Source organism: Myxine glutinosa, chromosome 1, assembly GCF_964187855.1.
Source record: "Myxine glutinosa chromosome 1, kmMyxGlut1.1, whole genome shotgun sequence".
In the NCBI taxonomy this organism is placed as follows: domain Eukaryota; kingdom Metazoa; phylum Chordata; class Myxini; order Myxiniformes; family Myxinidae; genus Myxine; species Myxine glutinosa.
The window spans coordinates 107,426,605-107,442,217 of record NC_136261.1 but is presented as its reverse complement, the minus strand read 5'-3'; the positions used below and the strand labels follow the sequence as shown (position 1 = coordinate 107,442,217).

Sequence of the window (15,613 nt, the reverse complement as noted above, 5' to 3'; positions counted from 1 at the left end):
TCCCAAAACAACATGAGCTCCAACTTTGAAAGTGGTACTTCCAACAACTGAATGCTTCACAGAACACGTGTACAAGGCACACTAGAAAGCCATTTTATATATATATATATATATGTATATATATATATATATATATATATATATATATATATATATATATATATATATATATATATGTATGTCTGCTTTGGCTTCTGATCCTCCAGACATGGATGCAACACAGTTTGGGTGGAGTCATTATGAAGCAGCAGAGTCTCCGATACCAGTTACACCAGCCAGTCATGTTGACGCAGTTCCACTTGATATTCTGAGAATAATCAACTGTGGATGCTCCAAGGATCGTACATGTTCCACTTGAAAATGTAGTTGTGTTTCGGCACAGTTATTCTGTTGCATATTATGTGAGTGCCATGGGACTGATCGTTGCTGTGAGGAAAGAACATGTGCTGGAGCAGCTCACACCAATGTGGCTGAAGATTAACAACAGCAAGTATTTTGATTTGCCATCACCGGTGTCATTAATGAAGAGGCTCGTGCAAGAGCTCTTCAGAATTAAATGGATGTTGGAAGGATATTTAAAAGTTACTACATTATTGTTTTTTTGTAGATTTATCGATGACTCTTGACTGGTAATAAACAAAATAAATTACTTAGTTTATAGTCCAGTTGCCAAATTTGACAATTTTCTGACCCCCTCTCCCCCCACCTCCCTGTCCCCAAGAGTGCCAAAATGGCACATGGTTGAATCCTAATCTTGACACGATGAAGCATGAGACGCAGCAATAAAACATTGCAGAGACACTAAAACGCACTGACTTAGTCCCTCTACTGCTGAACTATAACAAGGGTAAATAAGTATAAATGCTGAATCATATACAGTATTCTGGAATCTTCAACTGCATACTGAAAATGAAGGATTATTATAAAAGACAGCTAGGTGTATGCCAGCTCAGGAGATGTGCTTGCATGTTATCCAACGTTTTTGAAAATCCATTAAAGCATTGTCTTATGCATATCAGCACCATTTCTGAGACTGATGGCCATCATGCAGAAAACTAAGTTCAACGACATGCAGTAAGGCTTCACCTATTCCTACTAGGTGCACAATGCTGCACGACATTGTTAGAGGTATTTGAATGGCCGAGTAGCCATGGTGCTTTTGCACGTTATTTCGTACAACCCACAATATAATTTAAGATGGCATCTGATAGACCAAAACCTACAACCAGTTCTTTGTTTTCCAAAAAAAAGAGAAATCCAACAACCAGCAAAAAGACAAGATGATTCGAGGACTGCGCAGGCTATGTGGTTTACAAAATTTCCCTGATTGCAAAGGATGCATCATTGCACAACTTGCAATGGCTCTCACAAAAGCAGTTTCCAAAAACACCCCATTTAATCAAGCTTCAGATGTTCAATATAAGTAGATTTTAAAGACAATTCATGATGCATACATTGTTAATTCGTGTTGTTGCATACAAGTCTATGCACACTCACGAATGTGTGAATTCCATGGCTAAAACTTTTGTCATATGGATAAAAATAAAACTGAGGTTTTGAGCCAATGGAGCTAAAACCTGAAGTGCTGAAGTGAAAGCCCAGCCAAGGTTTGCCATTTTTGGACTTTGGGTTCGAGATAAGAATGCACTGAGTCTACTGTGCACTATATTGTCAGGTAGCCGAGGGTGCAACCTTGCAAGTGGGTCTTTTGAAACTTTTTTTAGGTGATTATTAGCCGGCGAAGCCGGTGTTGTGAATGAACGCGTACGTATTATATTGAAAAGCCAGATTGTGCTGGATCCCTTGAGAATTTCGAAGCTTTGATGCACCAAATCGCTCAATGGAGGCCGCCATCTTGCAGATGCGGAAGTATGCCCAACAAATTGAAAAAAATTCCAAATAGGAGTTTGTTTCACCCGTCTTTTTTTGATTCACAATCTTATGCACCTCTAATTTGCAATTAAAATACTTTAAGACCAACCTCGGCCCGCACGGGCCTGGTTATCTTCAACAAAAATCGTCACCAAACACCGGAACCAATGAGATTCGAGCATTTGAAAAAATATTTCAAAAACCAAATCACTCAATGGAGGCTGCCATCTTCCGGATGCGGAAGTATGCATTAAAAAATTGCGAAAAAGTTCAATAGGAGTTTGTTTCACCCGTCTTTGTTTGATTCACAATCTTATGCACCTCTAATTTGTAATTAAAATACTTTAAGACCAACCTCGTTCCCCCGCAGGGCCCGCATGGGCCCTGGTTATCTTCAACGAAAATAGTCACCAATTACCGGAACCAATGAGATTCGAGCATCTGAAAAAATATTTCAAAAAAGCTTTTTACCACATTTCGGACGCTGAAAACGGCGTCAAATATTCTAAAATTGACGAAGAATTATTTTTTAGAAATCTCACGGCCGTAGGGGATAGTTTTTCACGGCCGGTAATATCCGAAGTTGAGACGGAATTCACCGAATTAATCGAGAAGGAAATTTTATAAATTTTAATCTCATCCAGAATGCAAATGGTGTCATTTTGAACTAGGTACGGTACCTACTACACCTACCTACTACCAACTACCTAACCTACTGATGCCATAGTGATGGGTAAAATCGTGGCAAGAGGCTTTGGCTTCGCCGGCTCATTGCGGCTTTGCAGTCGGGTACTAGTAGTATATGAGATGTCCACAACAATATAAGAGAGGTTGCCAGACAGGCATTAGAGCACTTTTAAATATGTTTGAAAATGCAACATGGCCACCACCAAATTGTAACAATCTACTTAGTCCCATATCTTCATAAGTAGATATGATAAAAACATTCATGAAATGTCCTTTTATGTTTTCAGACATAAGGCTGAGCCCTGCCATTGTTTACTAAAAAAAAAAAAAAAAAAATTTAAGATGGCGGGCCATTTATATTCCGAAAATAGTTGCTAATGATTGATTTTTCAATTATCCACCATTTTTGCGAAAATGAGAACGGCATTAACATTAATCAAGTGAAGTATATTTCACTGATGTGTGATTTTATTGATTCAATTATTGCAACACATGTTTACTGCATGGTTAAAAACATGCTTTATTAATTATTGGAGATAAGAAGAAGATCACTACTTTTGTACATTCAGATGCATAGGGCTGCCAAAGCAGTTTCCGAGGCTATGGGCACAATCCTGGATGGGTCCACACTCTGATGCAAGATGCTCGAATGGCTCATTCTTCTTAGTAAGCTGGTACTCATTTTGCCGACCTTGGCAGGATGACAGGCTGAGTCAACCCAACCTGGTGTTAATTCATCGCCATGACAGGGGCTTGAACTCAGGACCCTGAGATCTTAGTTTCTCACATGGTCACAATCTGAAATTAATTGTAATTTCTTTAGTAAATAATGACAGCATTGGATTCCTTATGTCTGAAAACACATAGGTCATTTCATTCATGTTTTTATCATATCTACTTGCGAAGATATGAGAATAAGTAGATTTGTACGATTCGGTGGTGGCCATCTTGAATTTTCAAAGATATTTAAAAATGCTCAATACTGCCAGTCTGGCAACCTATCTTATATCGTTCTAGTCATCCCATAGACCAATAATCCACCAAAAAAGTTTGTATATACCTATTTCAAAGGTTCCACCCAAATATGTCATTTGGCGACTAGACTAATACATCCAAATGAATAACTGTTTCAAATAAAATATGCCCATATTCAAAACTAAACCCTCTGCTATTCATAGGTAGCCATAAATTATATGTGATGGGAAGTTAGAATATGGGGGAAGAGAACACTAGGTCAAGGGGGGAGGCAAGTTGCTGACATTGGTTGTTGCAGTTGAAGAATGTTTCTTTGCATGCCGCAACAAATGGTGCTTGAGCCTGAAAGTGAGGCCGCAAGTTGCACAACCAAACGGCTTTTCCCCTGTGTGTGTGCGTCGATGACGCAGCATGTTGTACGCCAGCGAAAAACCTCGGCCGCAATCAGGGCAGCGGAATGGCCGTTCACCAGTATGTGTACGCCGGTGCACACGTAGGTTGCTTTGCTGTGTAAATCTGAAATTGTAGGGGGGTGGCAAGATAGATGTTAGGAATGGTAAAGGATGGAATTCAGAGACAGATGATTTATATGTCCAAATAAAAGCAGCTTACTTCAATCTTGATGCCTCCATATCCAATTATCAAAATAAAATCAATTATACAACATGGAAGTGATGCTCACATCAGCTGATGTACCCTGCTTCCTCAATGTTGTTGTCTACATTAACTCCCTTCCTTGGTGGGTGGAAGATATGTTTTCGCCCCTGTCTGTTTGTTTGGCTGAGCAGGATATCTCAAAAAGTTGTAGACGGATTCAGACAAAATTTGGTGGACAGGTTGGCTGTGTGACAAGGAAGAATTAATTATGTTTTAGTGAAGATCCAGATCTCAATCCGGATACTAGAATTTCTTCAGTGATATTTCACCATTGAGAGACGGGGCTAAAACAACATAAAGCACAATATCTCAAAATGTTATGGACAAGTTATGACAAACCTAGGTGGATAGTTGGTTTGGCGACAAGAGCAAGCCAATTAGATTTTGGTTCAGGTCCGGATCCAGATCTGGCCTATCAGTGGGATAATAGATAATAAAATAACCATTCCTTTCATGCCGTGAGGCACATAGGGCTGCTAAGGCAGTTTCATTGTCTAAGGAGTACAATCCTGGATGGGTTGCCACTCCAACACATGATACCGGAATGGCTTATTACCACAGTAAGGTGGTACTCATTTTGCCGACCTTGTAGGATAGCAGGCTGAGTCAACCCACTGGTGTTATTTCAACAGCACGACATGGGCTCAAACTCAAGACCCTAAGCCAGCCACCCTAACGGTGAAACCAACACCAGGCTTCTATCAGTGGGATACAAGACGTAAACTGTTCAGCCTGACAGCAGAGTTATGCACTCTACTGATTGCCATTCTATTTCGTCCATGCCCCGTGCCCAAGAGACGGGGTTTTGCAATTGTGTGTGTGTGTGTGTGTGTGTGTGTGTGTGTGTGTGTGTGTGTGTGTGTGTGTGTGTGTGTGTGTGTGTGTGTGTATGTGTGTGTGTGTGTGTGTGTGTGTCCGGGCCGTAACTTTACCATATGAGATTTTGTCATCAAATTTTCAGCAAAGCTTCATTATGAGAATAATGTAGAAGACAAATTAATAATTTGTTCAAAAATTCAAAGGTTCATATCACATAAAATTGTGTATTTTCATACAATTCACCTGAAATTTTAAGAATTTGCGTATTGTGTTACCGAATTGGTTCACCACTCAAAAGCTAAAAGCCGATTGTTGTTGTTTATTTAGATCAAAAGGTCAAAGTTGCATCAAATCATCAATTTTCATCGGATTGACCTGCAATTTTAAGAATTTGCATATTGGGTCACTGAATTGGTTCAATCAAAAGCTAGAAGCCGATTACATTTTTTTTTTTTTTTAAGATGAAACGGTCAAGGTTGCATAAATATCAATATGTCAGTGACCCAATTCAGAGTGTAACATGTTCTATGAAGAAGGTCAAAGGTCACAAAAGTGTCAATTTCCATCTGATAGAGTTTAAATTTGAGCAGGATTTGCATATTGGGTCATTGAAGCCTATTGCTTTTGAGGTCAAAAGGTCAAGGTCACCTAAAATCTCAATCTTTTTGTATTTTTAAGCTATTTTTGTCATGTTTTGTATATGGAAGAAGAAGTCCATATACAAAGCGCACACGGACGGCCTTTACATTTTCAGATAGTTTCTAGTTTGAATTGTGAGACCAAATCAGAGAAAAGGCATCAGTTTTAAAGGGTATATCACTCTATCCACAAAGTTTACAAGGTTATATAATTCAATCATTCATCTTTCCACAATGCACTAATCATAACGGAAAAGTAAGCAGCCCTCTCCCCACCCCTCCTCCAAAATTTTTTTTTTTTGCCTTTGTTGATAGCATTTAAATCCTAATTCTGGTCTTCTTTTTCCACATATTTATGAATTTGTGATGATGATGTGGTGTTCAAAGTGTTGTTCAAAGTTGTTCAATGTTCAAAGAGCTGCCCCATGTTTGCTCTGATATCATGTGATTACATAGGTTCTTCAACGTAAAACATCCCGCATTGCCAGGTGTTTTGCTGCTCAAGTTGTCACAATTAAAAAAGAAAAGAAAAAAGAAGCAAGACAATCTCGTGTGGCAAAATCATTCTTTTCTTACTGGGTTAACTGTTATGCTAACCAAAAATCAGAACTGGCGGCTCTACCCTCGGGCAATAATGTTTACATCAGGCGATTTGCAGATATCTTCTGCCTTTGAACCACAGAACCTTCAATCATCTTAGATATACCACCATAATTTAACCAATCCCTGTAATCCTCAAAAGCTACTAGAATACTTGTGGAGATAAAAAAAGAAAAGAAAATGGTCAAGAATAAGCAAATAAATGTGAATAGCATGCACTAAATGGCATTTTTTCGTTTTCGTATCATGATGCAATTGGATTGAAAATGGACCTACACAAGATAAATGAAAAGCTGTTTTTAAGAGCTCTTGTGAACCCTTACTGGGATATCTATCTGCTGAAGAAGAGAGGCCATTTCAAAATTGACTTCATTTTTGATAATCATCATCATCTTGTGGCTGTGGCCAAGATCTTGGGTTACCACTACCACATTCACTTTTGGTTAGCAGATTGGGGAGAATCAGAGAGCTGAAAGAGCAGAAGGATCAAGAATGGTGAGGTGGTAAAAGAAGAGAGGAAATGAAAGTCTGAAATATGAAAGTAACAGGCCTTGTGCTTTGGCCACATCATAGGAGATGCCATTCTACAAAATCCAGGAGAGAATGTTGTGATGCTGAGGTGTGAGCCCAGATAGGAGATCACTACTTAGTGTTTCTCCTTAGCTTTATGTCCATGGTAAGGTGATGTGAGGCAGTTGCTTTCACAAAACGTGCCTTCTCTTCCTGGAAAGAAACCCCCACCTAAAGGCAATCTCAGGTCAATCCACAAAGCCTGCAACAAGTGCATGTCCCCTCGCAGGAGAGCTAGAACATACCCAAGAGACATACAGACATATAAAAATAATAATTCATTTATTTTGTATAGCGTTTTTCAAGAAGCCCGAAGGCACTTTGACAGAGTGGAAAACATAATGCATAACAATACATGAAAACAACAATTGCAAAAAGACAAGAATCAATAGGGAAATATTTAAAGCAAAAGGAGGGAGAAGGAGAAGAGATAGTCAGGGGTTAAATGCTGTGGGTTGAATGTTGAATGCAGTGTTGAACAGGTGGGTCTTTAGTGATGTTTTGAATGTGGTGAGTGAGGAGTCTCTGATGGTGTGAGGTAGTGAGTTCCAGAGGGTGGGAGCAGCGATGGAGAAGGCCCTGTCCCCCCAGGATCTGAATTTGGTCCGGATGGAGGGGGTCAGGAGGTTGGTACCAGCAGAGCGGAGGTTGCGGGTGGGAGTGTGTCTGGAGAGGAGGTCAGCCAGGTAGGATGGGGCCAGGTTATGGAGGGCTTTGTATGTCAAGAGGAGGATTTTGTACTGGATTCTCTGGTGGATGGGGAGCCAGTGAAGCTTGTAAAGGACAGGGGTGATGTGGTCACGGGTCCGGGAATGGGTGAGTAGACGGGCAGCGGAGTTCTGAATGTACTGGAGTTTATTGGTGATTTTTGAGGGTGAACCATAGAGGAGGCTATTGCAGTAGTCCAGACGGGAGGTGATGAAGGCGTGGATGAGGGTTTCTGCAGCCGTGGAGGAGAGGGATGAGCGGAGACGGGCAATGTTTTTCAGGTGAAAGAAGGCTGACTTTGTGATCTGTTTAGTGTATGTGTCGAAGGAGAGGGTTTGGTCAAAGATGACGCCAAGATTCCGGATGTGAGGGGAGGTGGATACTGGGATACCGTCGATGTTGAGGGCAAAGTTATGGGTGGATTTTGTGAGCGTTTTTGGGCCAATGATGATTATTTCAGATTTATCATAGTTAAGTTTGAGGAAGTTGATTTGAAGCCAGGATTTTATTTCAGTGATGCAGTTTGTCAGGATAGAGTGGGTGTCGGTGGAGACGGACTTAGTGGAGATGAAAAGCTGGATGTCATCGGCGAAGCAGTGGAATTGGAGACCATGACGGCGGATTAAGTGACCGAGGGGGGACAGGTAAAGGATGAAGAGGATGGGGCCAAGAACTGAACCTTGGGGGACACCTTGGGGGAGGGGAGCAGTGGGGGATTTGCAGTTATTGAGGGAGATGAACTGGCGTCTGTCAGAGAGGTATGATTTAATCCAAGAGAGGGCAGTGCCGGTAAAGTTAAAGGTGGATTCAAGTCGGGTGAGGAGGATGGTGTGATCGATGGTGTCAAAGGCAGCGCTGAGGTCGAGGAGGACGAGAATGTTGAGGTTGCCAGCGTCAGAGGAGAGGAGAAGGTCGTTGGTGATTTTGAGGAGAGCAGTTTCAGTACTGTGGTTGGAGCGGAATCCAGATTGGAATGTTTCATACAGGTTATTGGCAGAGAGGTGATGTTTGAGTTGAGTGGCTACAGCGCGTTCCAAAACTTTTGACAGAAAGGGTAGGTTGGAGATTGGTCTGAAGTTGTTTAGGGTGTCAGGGTTTAGACCAGGTTTTTTTAGAATGGGGGTAACAGCAACAATTTTGAGGGAAGGTGGGACGATGCCTGTAGACAGGGAGGAGTTTATTGTTGCAATGATAAGTGGAGAGAGAGCAGGGAGGGAGGCCTTGACAAAGCTGGAGGGGATGGGGTCAAGAGTGCAGGTGGCAGTTTTCATTCATATGAGGAGTTCAGAGAGGTCAGTAGGGGAGATTGGGGAGAACCGAGACAGGGGATGGCAGGACAAGGGGGGGGGGGGGCAGGTGGTTGGAGGGGGAGGGGGAGCGGGTGCGGCGGTGGTCAAGCTGTTGTCAATTTTGCGTTGGAAGAAAGAGAGGAAGGAGATGCAGTTGTCTACTGTGAATGACTGGGTGGTGGTGTTCAGGGGGCGGAGGAGTTTGTTTATTGTCGAGAAGAGTGCTTTTGGGTTTCCGGAGCCAGAGTGGATAATTTGAGAGTAGTAGGCGGAGCGGGCGCGGGAGGGCATCTTTGTAGTGTTGTAGGTCGTCCTTGTAGACCTGGGAGTGAACTGTGAGACCTGTTTTATTGCGGAGTCTTTCAAGTTGGCGAGCACGAGTTTTCATCAGGCGGAGTTCAGGGGTAAACCAGGGAGCAGAATGGGTGAAAGAAACTTTTGGTTTTTACAGGCGCAAGCTGGTCAAGGCAGGAGGAGAGAGTGTGGTTGTAGTAGTCAGTGAGATCGGAAGGGGTGTGGAGGTCAACAAAGGGAGAAGTGGACATTTTTTCAGAGAGGGTGGATGAGAATGAGGTAGGTGAAAGAGCGTTTAGCTTACGGAAGTTGGTAGTGCGATAATGTCTTGGTGTTGGGGTGGGGATGTTGATGGTCATAGTGATAGCTAAGTGGTCAGAGAGGGTGAGGTCGGAGCCAGAGAGATGGTGCAAATTTAATCCAGTGGAGCAGACAAGGTCCAAAATGTGACCACGGATATGGGTAGGAAAGTCGACATGTTGAGTGAGGTTAAAGCAGGTGAGTAAATCAGTGAAGTCAGTGGTTATTGTGGAGTCAGTGGAGTCCATGTGGATAATGAAATCACCAAGGAGGAGGATTGAGGGGCAGAGGGAACATAGCTGGGTCAGAAAGTAGGAGAAGACAGACAGGAATGATGGGTGTGGCTTGGGAGGGCGGTAGACGACAGCCATGACTGACTGCGTGCGACCAGAGAGTTTAAAAGCCAGGTGTTCAAATGATGAGGATGAGGCGATGGGGATGAGGCTGGTCCTGATGTCTTGACGGTGGATAACGGCAATTCCACCACCTCGGCCCCCCGAGCGTGGTTTATTGACGTAGGAATATCCATTGGGTGTGGTGAGGTTGAGTGTGTAGTAGTCCAGAGGTTGTTGCCAGGTTTCGGTGAGACAGAGAAAGTCCAGTTTGTTATCCAGGATGTATTCGTTCAGGATGAGGCTTTTGTTGTTGAGGGACCGGGTGTTGAACAGGGTGAGCTTGATGTTGTTTTGAACAGCAGGGATGAATTCAGGTGATTTAGCCAGGGTTCGTAGGCAGGTGGGATTGTGTGCGTTGCTGTTACCAGGTGCGCTGGGACGAAGAGTGAGAGTGCGCTGAGCCGACCAGAGGATGGGGATGGAGTGACCCGATTGCAAATATACAAACTTACGACCGGAGCCACAGTGAATGTACCTGGGTCGTCGGAGGAGTCCATTTGATTTGATGGCAGAGATGCATGATGGGGTGGAGTGGGTATTGAGCAGAAGGAGCCTTGCGGCGGAGTACCGCAGAGCCATGTCAGGCAGGAGCGGAGAGACGAGACGAGGCCAAGGTTGAGGAGGTGAAACAATGGTCCCAACCCACGGGAGCGGGCCCGAGGAAACGAAGGAGCCAGGTAGGTGAAGCCAGGAGCAGAGCCGGGACCAAGCAGAGGGCAGGCAGGAGCAAAGACGATCACGAGGCCAAGGTTGATCACGGCAAAGCGGCAAATGCAGCGGCAATCGACCGCCGCCGCTACAAATCTAGATCACGGCGGGAAACCGCCACCAAACCGCTGCGATGGGCACAACCCACGAGAGCGCGCCTGAGGAAACAGCGAGCAGGCGAAGGAGCCGGGCAGGCGAAGCAGGGAGCAGAGCCGGGGCTATGCAGAGGGCAGACTCAATGGCCAAAAAATCCGCACAAACACCAAAAAAAGCAAGCAACTGACAGTGGCCCGGTCAAAGAAGCGGCGAGCATGTGACGACGCCTGCATCCTCTTCCTACCGGACCGGAAGCGGAAGTCTCGAAGTTGTAATCGCTGCCAAAGGTGTTTCTACAAAGCATTGACTCAGGGGGTTGAATACTTATGTAAATTATATATTTCTGTGTTTCGTTTTTAATTACTGTGTTTTGTAAAGAAATTATAAAAAAATCCACTTTGACTTTAGCTCTTACACGAGCCACGATGTTGTATACAAAAAAAACAAAAAAAAAACAACAACAAAAAAGGGGGTATTATGTGATCAGTGAGTGACAAAAAAAAATTCAATTTTATCGATTATAAATTCAGGTTGAAACAACAAAATATGAAAAAAGTCAAGGGGTGTGAATACTTTCTGAAGGCATTGTACTTCATTGAACTACAAAGACATTGTAGGCTGCGAGTAGTTCTGCTTTTAAGGAACGGCTTGGAAAAACCAAAGATGCATCATCTGCGGCTGGCTTTGGAGGCTTGCTTTGAGATAAATTTAGGTTTGAAGAGGATGGGGTTGATGATGAGGTATGGATGTTAATGAAATTGAACCACTTCCGGTGGTTGACCATAGAAACAGATAGGGTTAGTTGGATGAACCTTCTGGAGCAACAGGGTGAGACTGAGATTTACCAGGATTGAAAGTCAATGTTCCATTTGTCAGAGCAGCAGCTAACAAATTTCTGACCAGTAGAGAGAGAGTAAAGCAGCTGCTGCCTGCCTGTTGGTGGGATCGGGTGATGAACGTCACAGTATGTAATAATCTTACCAAAAGGAGGAGAGTATTTTCTAGAGCATCGGATAGGTTGTTTTATATATATACCGTCGGACCCCGCTATTCGTGGGGGATACGTTCCTGAAAAATGCCGCAAATTGCGAAACCGTGAATGGTAAGGCATTGTTTCAATGGAAAAAGGGGGGATAGTTTCCCCAAGTCATGAAAATCCACGAATAGAGAGGAACAAACCGCGAATGGCGAGACAAAATCGGCAAATGGTGAGGTAAATCCCGAGAATGTCAACGATAATCCGTGAAGGTCAGTGAAGGTCCTGGAAATGGTGAGACAAAACCCGAGATTGACAGCGATAATCCCGCAAATGGCGAGGCAAATCCACGAATGGTGAGACAAATCCCGAGATTGACAGCGATAATCCCGCAAATGGCGAGGCAAATCCACGAATGTCGATGAAAATCCGTGAATACATGTCGTGCCAGTTTCAATGGGGGAAAAGGGAGACAGCTAATTGCACTAATAGATACTGTGGAGTGCTTCCATTCTGTACAGTAACTCGCGGGGATGACGTGTTATGCAGCTAGTGGAACATCCCGCAAAGCTCTCGATTATAGTGCGGCTAAAATTTATGGCCGCGAAAGCCATGAACATGCAAAGCGCACAGCAGTGAATGTAGAAGCAGGTCATGCTCAGAAGCAGGTCATGCTCAAAAACATTAGCTTAAACCATTGTGGTGTTTCATGTGTTTAAAAGAGACTTGTGGTAACAAGTGATTCAGAATCTATCTTGGCCTATTTGATGCACAGCAGTGAATATAGAAGCAGGTCATAGAAGATGTTTTTCTTGTGTATGTCCAGCTGCTTTATGCATGGTTGGTGAAAGATGGGTTTTATAAATGTGTCAAGCTAGCGGCTCGTGAAGTTTTTTTTTTGTGCCCCTGAAAAACAGCGATTTCATGGAACATGGCCCGTGAATAGGAAAAAACAAACAAACAAAAAAACGCGATTTCACGGAACAGGGCCGCGAATAGAAAAAAAACTCGTGAATTATCGGGACCCATTTCCACGAATAGAGAAACAGGTCACATTTTTCAACCGCGAATACATGGAATCCGTGAATAGCGGGGTCCAATTGTATATGATTATGCTGACAATCTCACAAAAAAATCCTCAATGGAAGAACTCAAATTACTAATAACTAGCGACGGTACCCGCCCTACAGGCGGGGCTTCAATTGGGAGGCCCAAATGAAAAGGCTAAATATCAGAAATTGAAGGCTTTTTTTCTTTTAAACGATTTATATAAACATCCGTTAAATCTCGATCGGTGCAGTCGTTTGTGCGGCACCCGGGAAAATAACGTCATGCGGAAGCAAGTATCAGCAGGATGTGACAGTGTGGGAGTCCACGTTTCTGATCCTCCTTCATGCCGAAGTAGCCCACCACTTCTCCAAGCATTCCACTCTTCAGATCCGCCGACTCAGTCACATTCCGACTCACAATCCCACGAGAATGATGTTTATATTGGTTTTGGGTCGTCCTTTCCGCATATCTCGTGGGATTGTGAGTTGGAGAGACGGCCGTGATGGCGGGGAGGGGGATGGAATTCTCTCAAGCAGGGATTCAACCCATGTCCTTATAAAAGGTCTTTGTCCGAGGTCACCGAGTCCAATCGATGCAGCCGTGCAGCGATCGGTGCAGACGTTTGTGTGGCACCCGGTGCAAACGTGGACTCCCACACTGCCGCATCCTGCTGATACTTGCTCCCGCATGACGTTATTTTCCCGGGTGCCGCACTAACGGCTGCACCGATCGAGATTCAACGGATGTTTATGTAAATCGTTTAAAAGAAAAAAAGCCTTCAATTTCTGATATTTAGCCTTTTCATTTGGGCTTCCCAATTGAAGCCCCGCCCTCAGGGCGGGTACCGTTGTCACAATGAAAACATCGTCACAATGAACGTTATGCGAACGCGAATGTTATGCGGGAGTCCAAACATGAAAATGCTGGAGACCAAAGTTGAAATTGGAAAAACTAAATAGCCTATTTTACTCCTGGAGATCCCAGGATTACCCACCCAAAATATAGTTGCGATCGGTTCAGCAGTTTTTACGATACCTTCAAACGGACAGACAGACAGATGGACATTTGGTGAATTATAGTAAGATATATAGTGTTGACCAGTCATTGTAAACCCTTGGCTCCATTCACAAACCCTTGGCCACAGTCGTCACAGAAGAAAGGCTTGTACATTGCTGGAGCAGGCACAAGCTCCTGCACAGCATCCGCCATTCCATGTGATTCAGCAACATGGGGCAATTCCACACCGGTACATTCACCTCCACCTCCACCTCCCCCTTCACCACCATTGCCTGCAGTGTCCCAGTTTGCATGGGTTCCCAGATCTTCCACCCACAGGTTTTCCTGTTCTGAACCTCCATAGCTGTTGGCTGAAGTAGGAATGGGATAGGGATTAAAAAGAAAAAGTCTTGATGTTTGTTATCAGATAAATCTGACCTTTGCCCTATTAAAAGTGTTTTGAAAGATTGTATTATTGACAATGTACATGACCAAAAATTGAAAACCAACAACAACAAAAAAAACATTAGCTTAAACCATTGTGGTGTTTTATGTGTTTAAAAGAGACTTGTGGTAACAAATGACTCAGAATCTATCTTGGCCTATTTGATGTACAGAGTACACATGGCAAGCAAAATATCAGAATGTCAGAACTCCCGAAAATAATAATCATTGTTCCATCTCAGATGTTCATTAGTCATAAAGCACACAAGTTGTTATGCATCAACAAAGAAGATGCATTGTGCTACTTATCTCAACGTGAATAAATGAACATCGAGGTCGTGAATAAATTAAGCTGATATATATATATATAAACTGCAGTGGCCAATTTAGCCTGTTTTAAATTCTATTCTCCTGTCTTATAAAAAAGGCTTCGAAGATAGGTAATGTTCATAAATAAACCATCAAAAACAAGCAAACAAATATGAGGGAGATGGCAACAATAATCAGTGTCCCATGCGTGTCACCGCTTCTTATACCACCTATTTTATGTACAACTGTTGAGAGAGAAAGTAAAAGAAAAATGATAAAGAAAAAAGGCAAACATCAAATAGAAGCAAGTAAATCTTATTATAATAAAAACCACCTTTAGAGGCCATTTTTCCCCGCAAGCGGGGGTTGGCCTTTTTCGGGAACCGTGGTAGTTGTTGTTTTTCGGTCCCCTTTTTGAAGCAATGTTTTACGGCCGGATGCCCTTCCTGACGCCAACCCTTTTTGCCGCCTTTAACGACAAGCAGGGAATTACCAGTGAACTGGTACTCAATTAGCCGACCTCGGAAGGATGACAGGCTGAGTCAACCCCCCTGGCGTTAATTCAGCGATCGACCGGGTTTCGAACCCAGGATCCTAGGATCCTAAGCTGACACCCTAGCCGCTAGCCCAACACCAACACAACACAAATCTTATTATAATAGAGCAAACGTATATAGTTATGTATGTCGCGACGTATGTTTATATGCGACGAAAACGTCTTCTTCTTCTTCAAATAAAATGACCACCCTCTTAATTGCGTTAAGACTGCTGAGACCCCTCAGACCTTTGACGACCCTTTAATTCCCCCAAGACCCTTAAGACCACCAATACCCTGAAAGACCCAAAATACCCTGAAAACCCCCAAAGACCCAAAATACCCTGAAGACCCCCAAATACCCTGAAGACCCCCAAAGACCCAAAATACCCTGAAGACCCCCAAAGACCCAAAATACCCTGACGACCCCCAAAGACCCAAAACACCCCAAAGACCCAAAATACCCTTCAAGGCCCTGAGGCTCAAAAAGACCCTGAATACCCGAAGACCCAAAATACCCTTTAGACCCAAAAGACACTGAAGACACCAAAGATCCTGAAGACCCAAAAGACCTTAAAGGCCCCAAATACCCTTAAGGGCCCAGAGGATCCAAAAGACCCTGAAGACCCAAATGGCCCTGAAGACCCAAAACACCATGAAGACCCAAAAGAGACCGAAATGGTCAAAGATGCCTA

The 15,613-nt window shown here is 43.4% G+C and overlaps 2 protein-coding genes across 2 annotated transcripts in view; one reads left to right on the top strand and one right to left on the bottom strand.

The window, feature by feature from the left end:
• Positions 1 to 15,613, top strand: part of NOL12 (nucleolar protein 12) — a 94,796-nt gene that overhangs the window by 29,784 nt on the left and 49,399 nt on the right. The gene's annotated exons all lie outside the window — the stretch shown is intronic.
• Positions 192 to 15,613, bottom strand: part of LOC137427371 (uncharacterized) — a 34,085-nt gene continuing 18,663 nt past the window's right edge. The window contains exons 6-7 of the mRNA XM_068116825.2: positions 13,767 to 14,001; positions 192 to 4,050 (exon numbers count right to left, since the gene is read on the bottom strand). Of these exons, the coding sequence (XP_067972926.2) occupies positions 3,789 to 4,050; positions 13,767 to 14,001 (497 nt within the window). The 3' untranslated portion in view covers positions 192 to 3,788. The remainder of the gene's footprint in view (positions 4,051 to 13,766; positions 14,002 to 15,613) is intronic.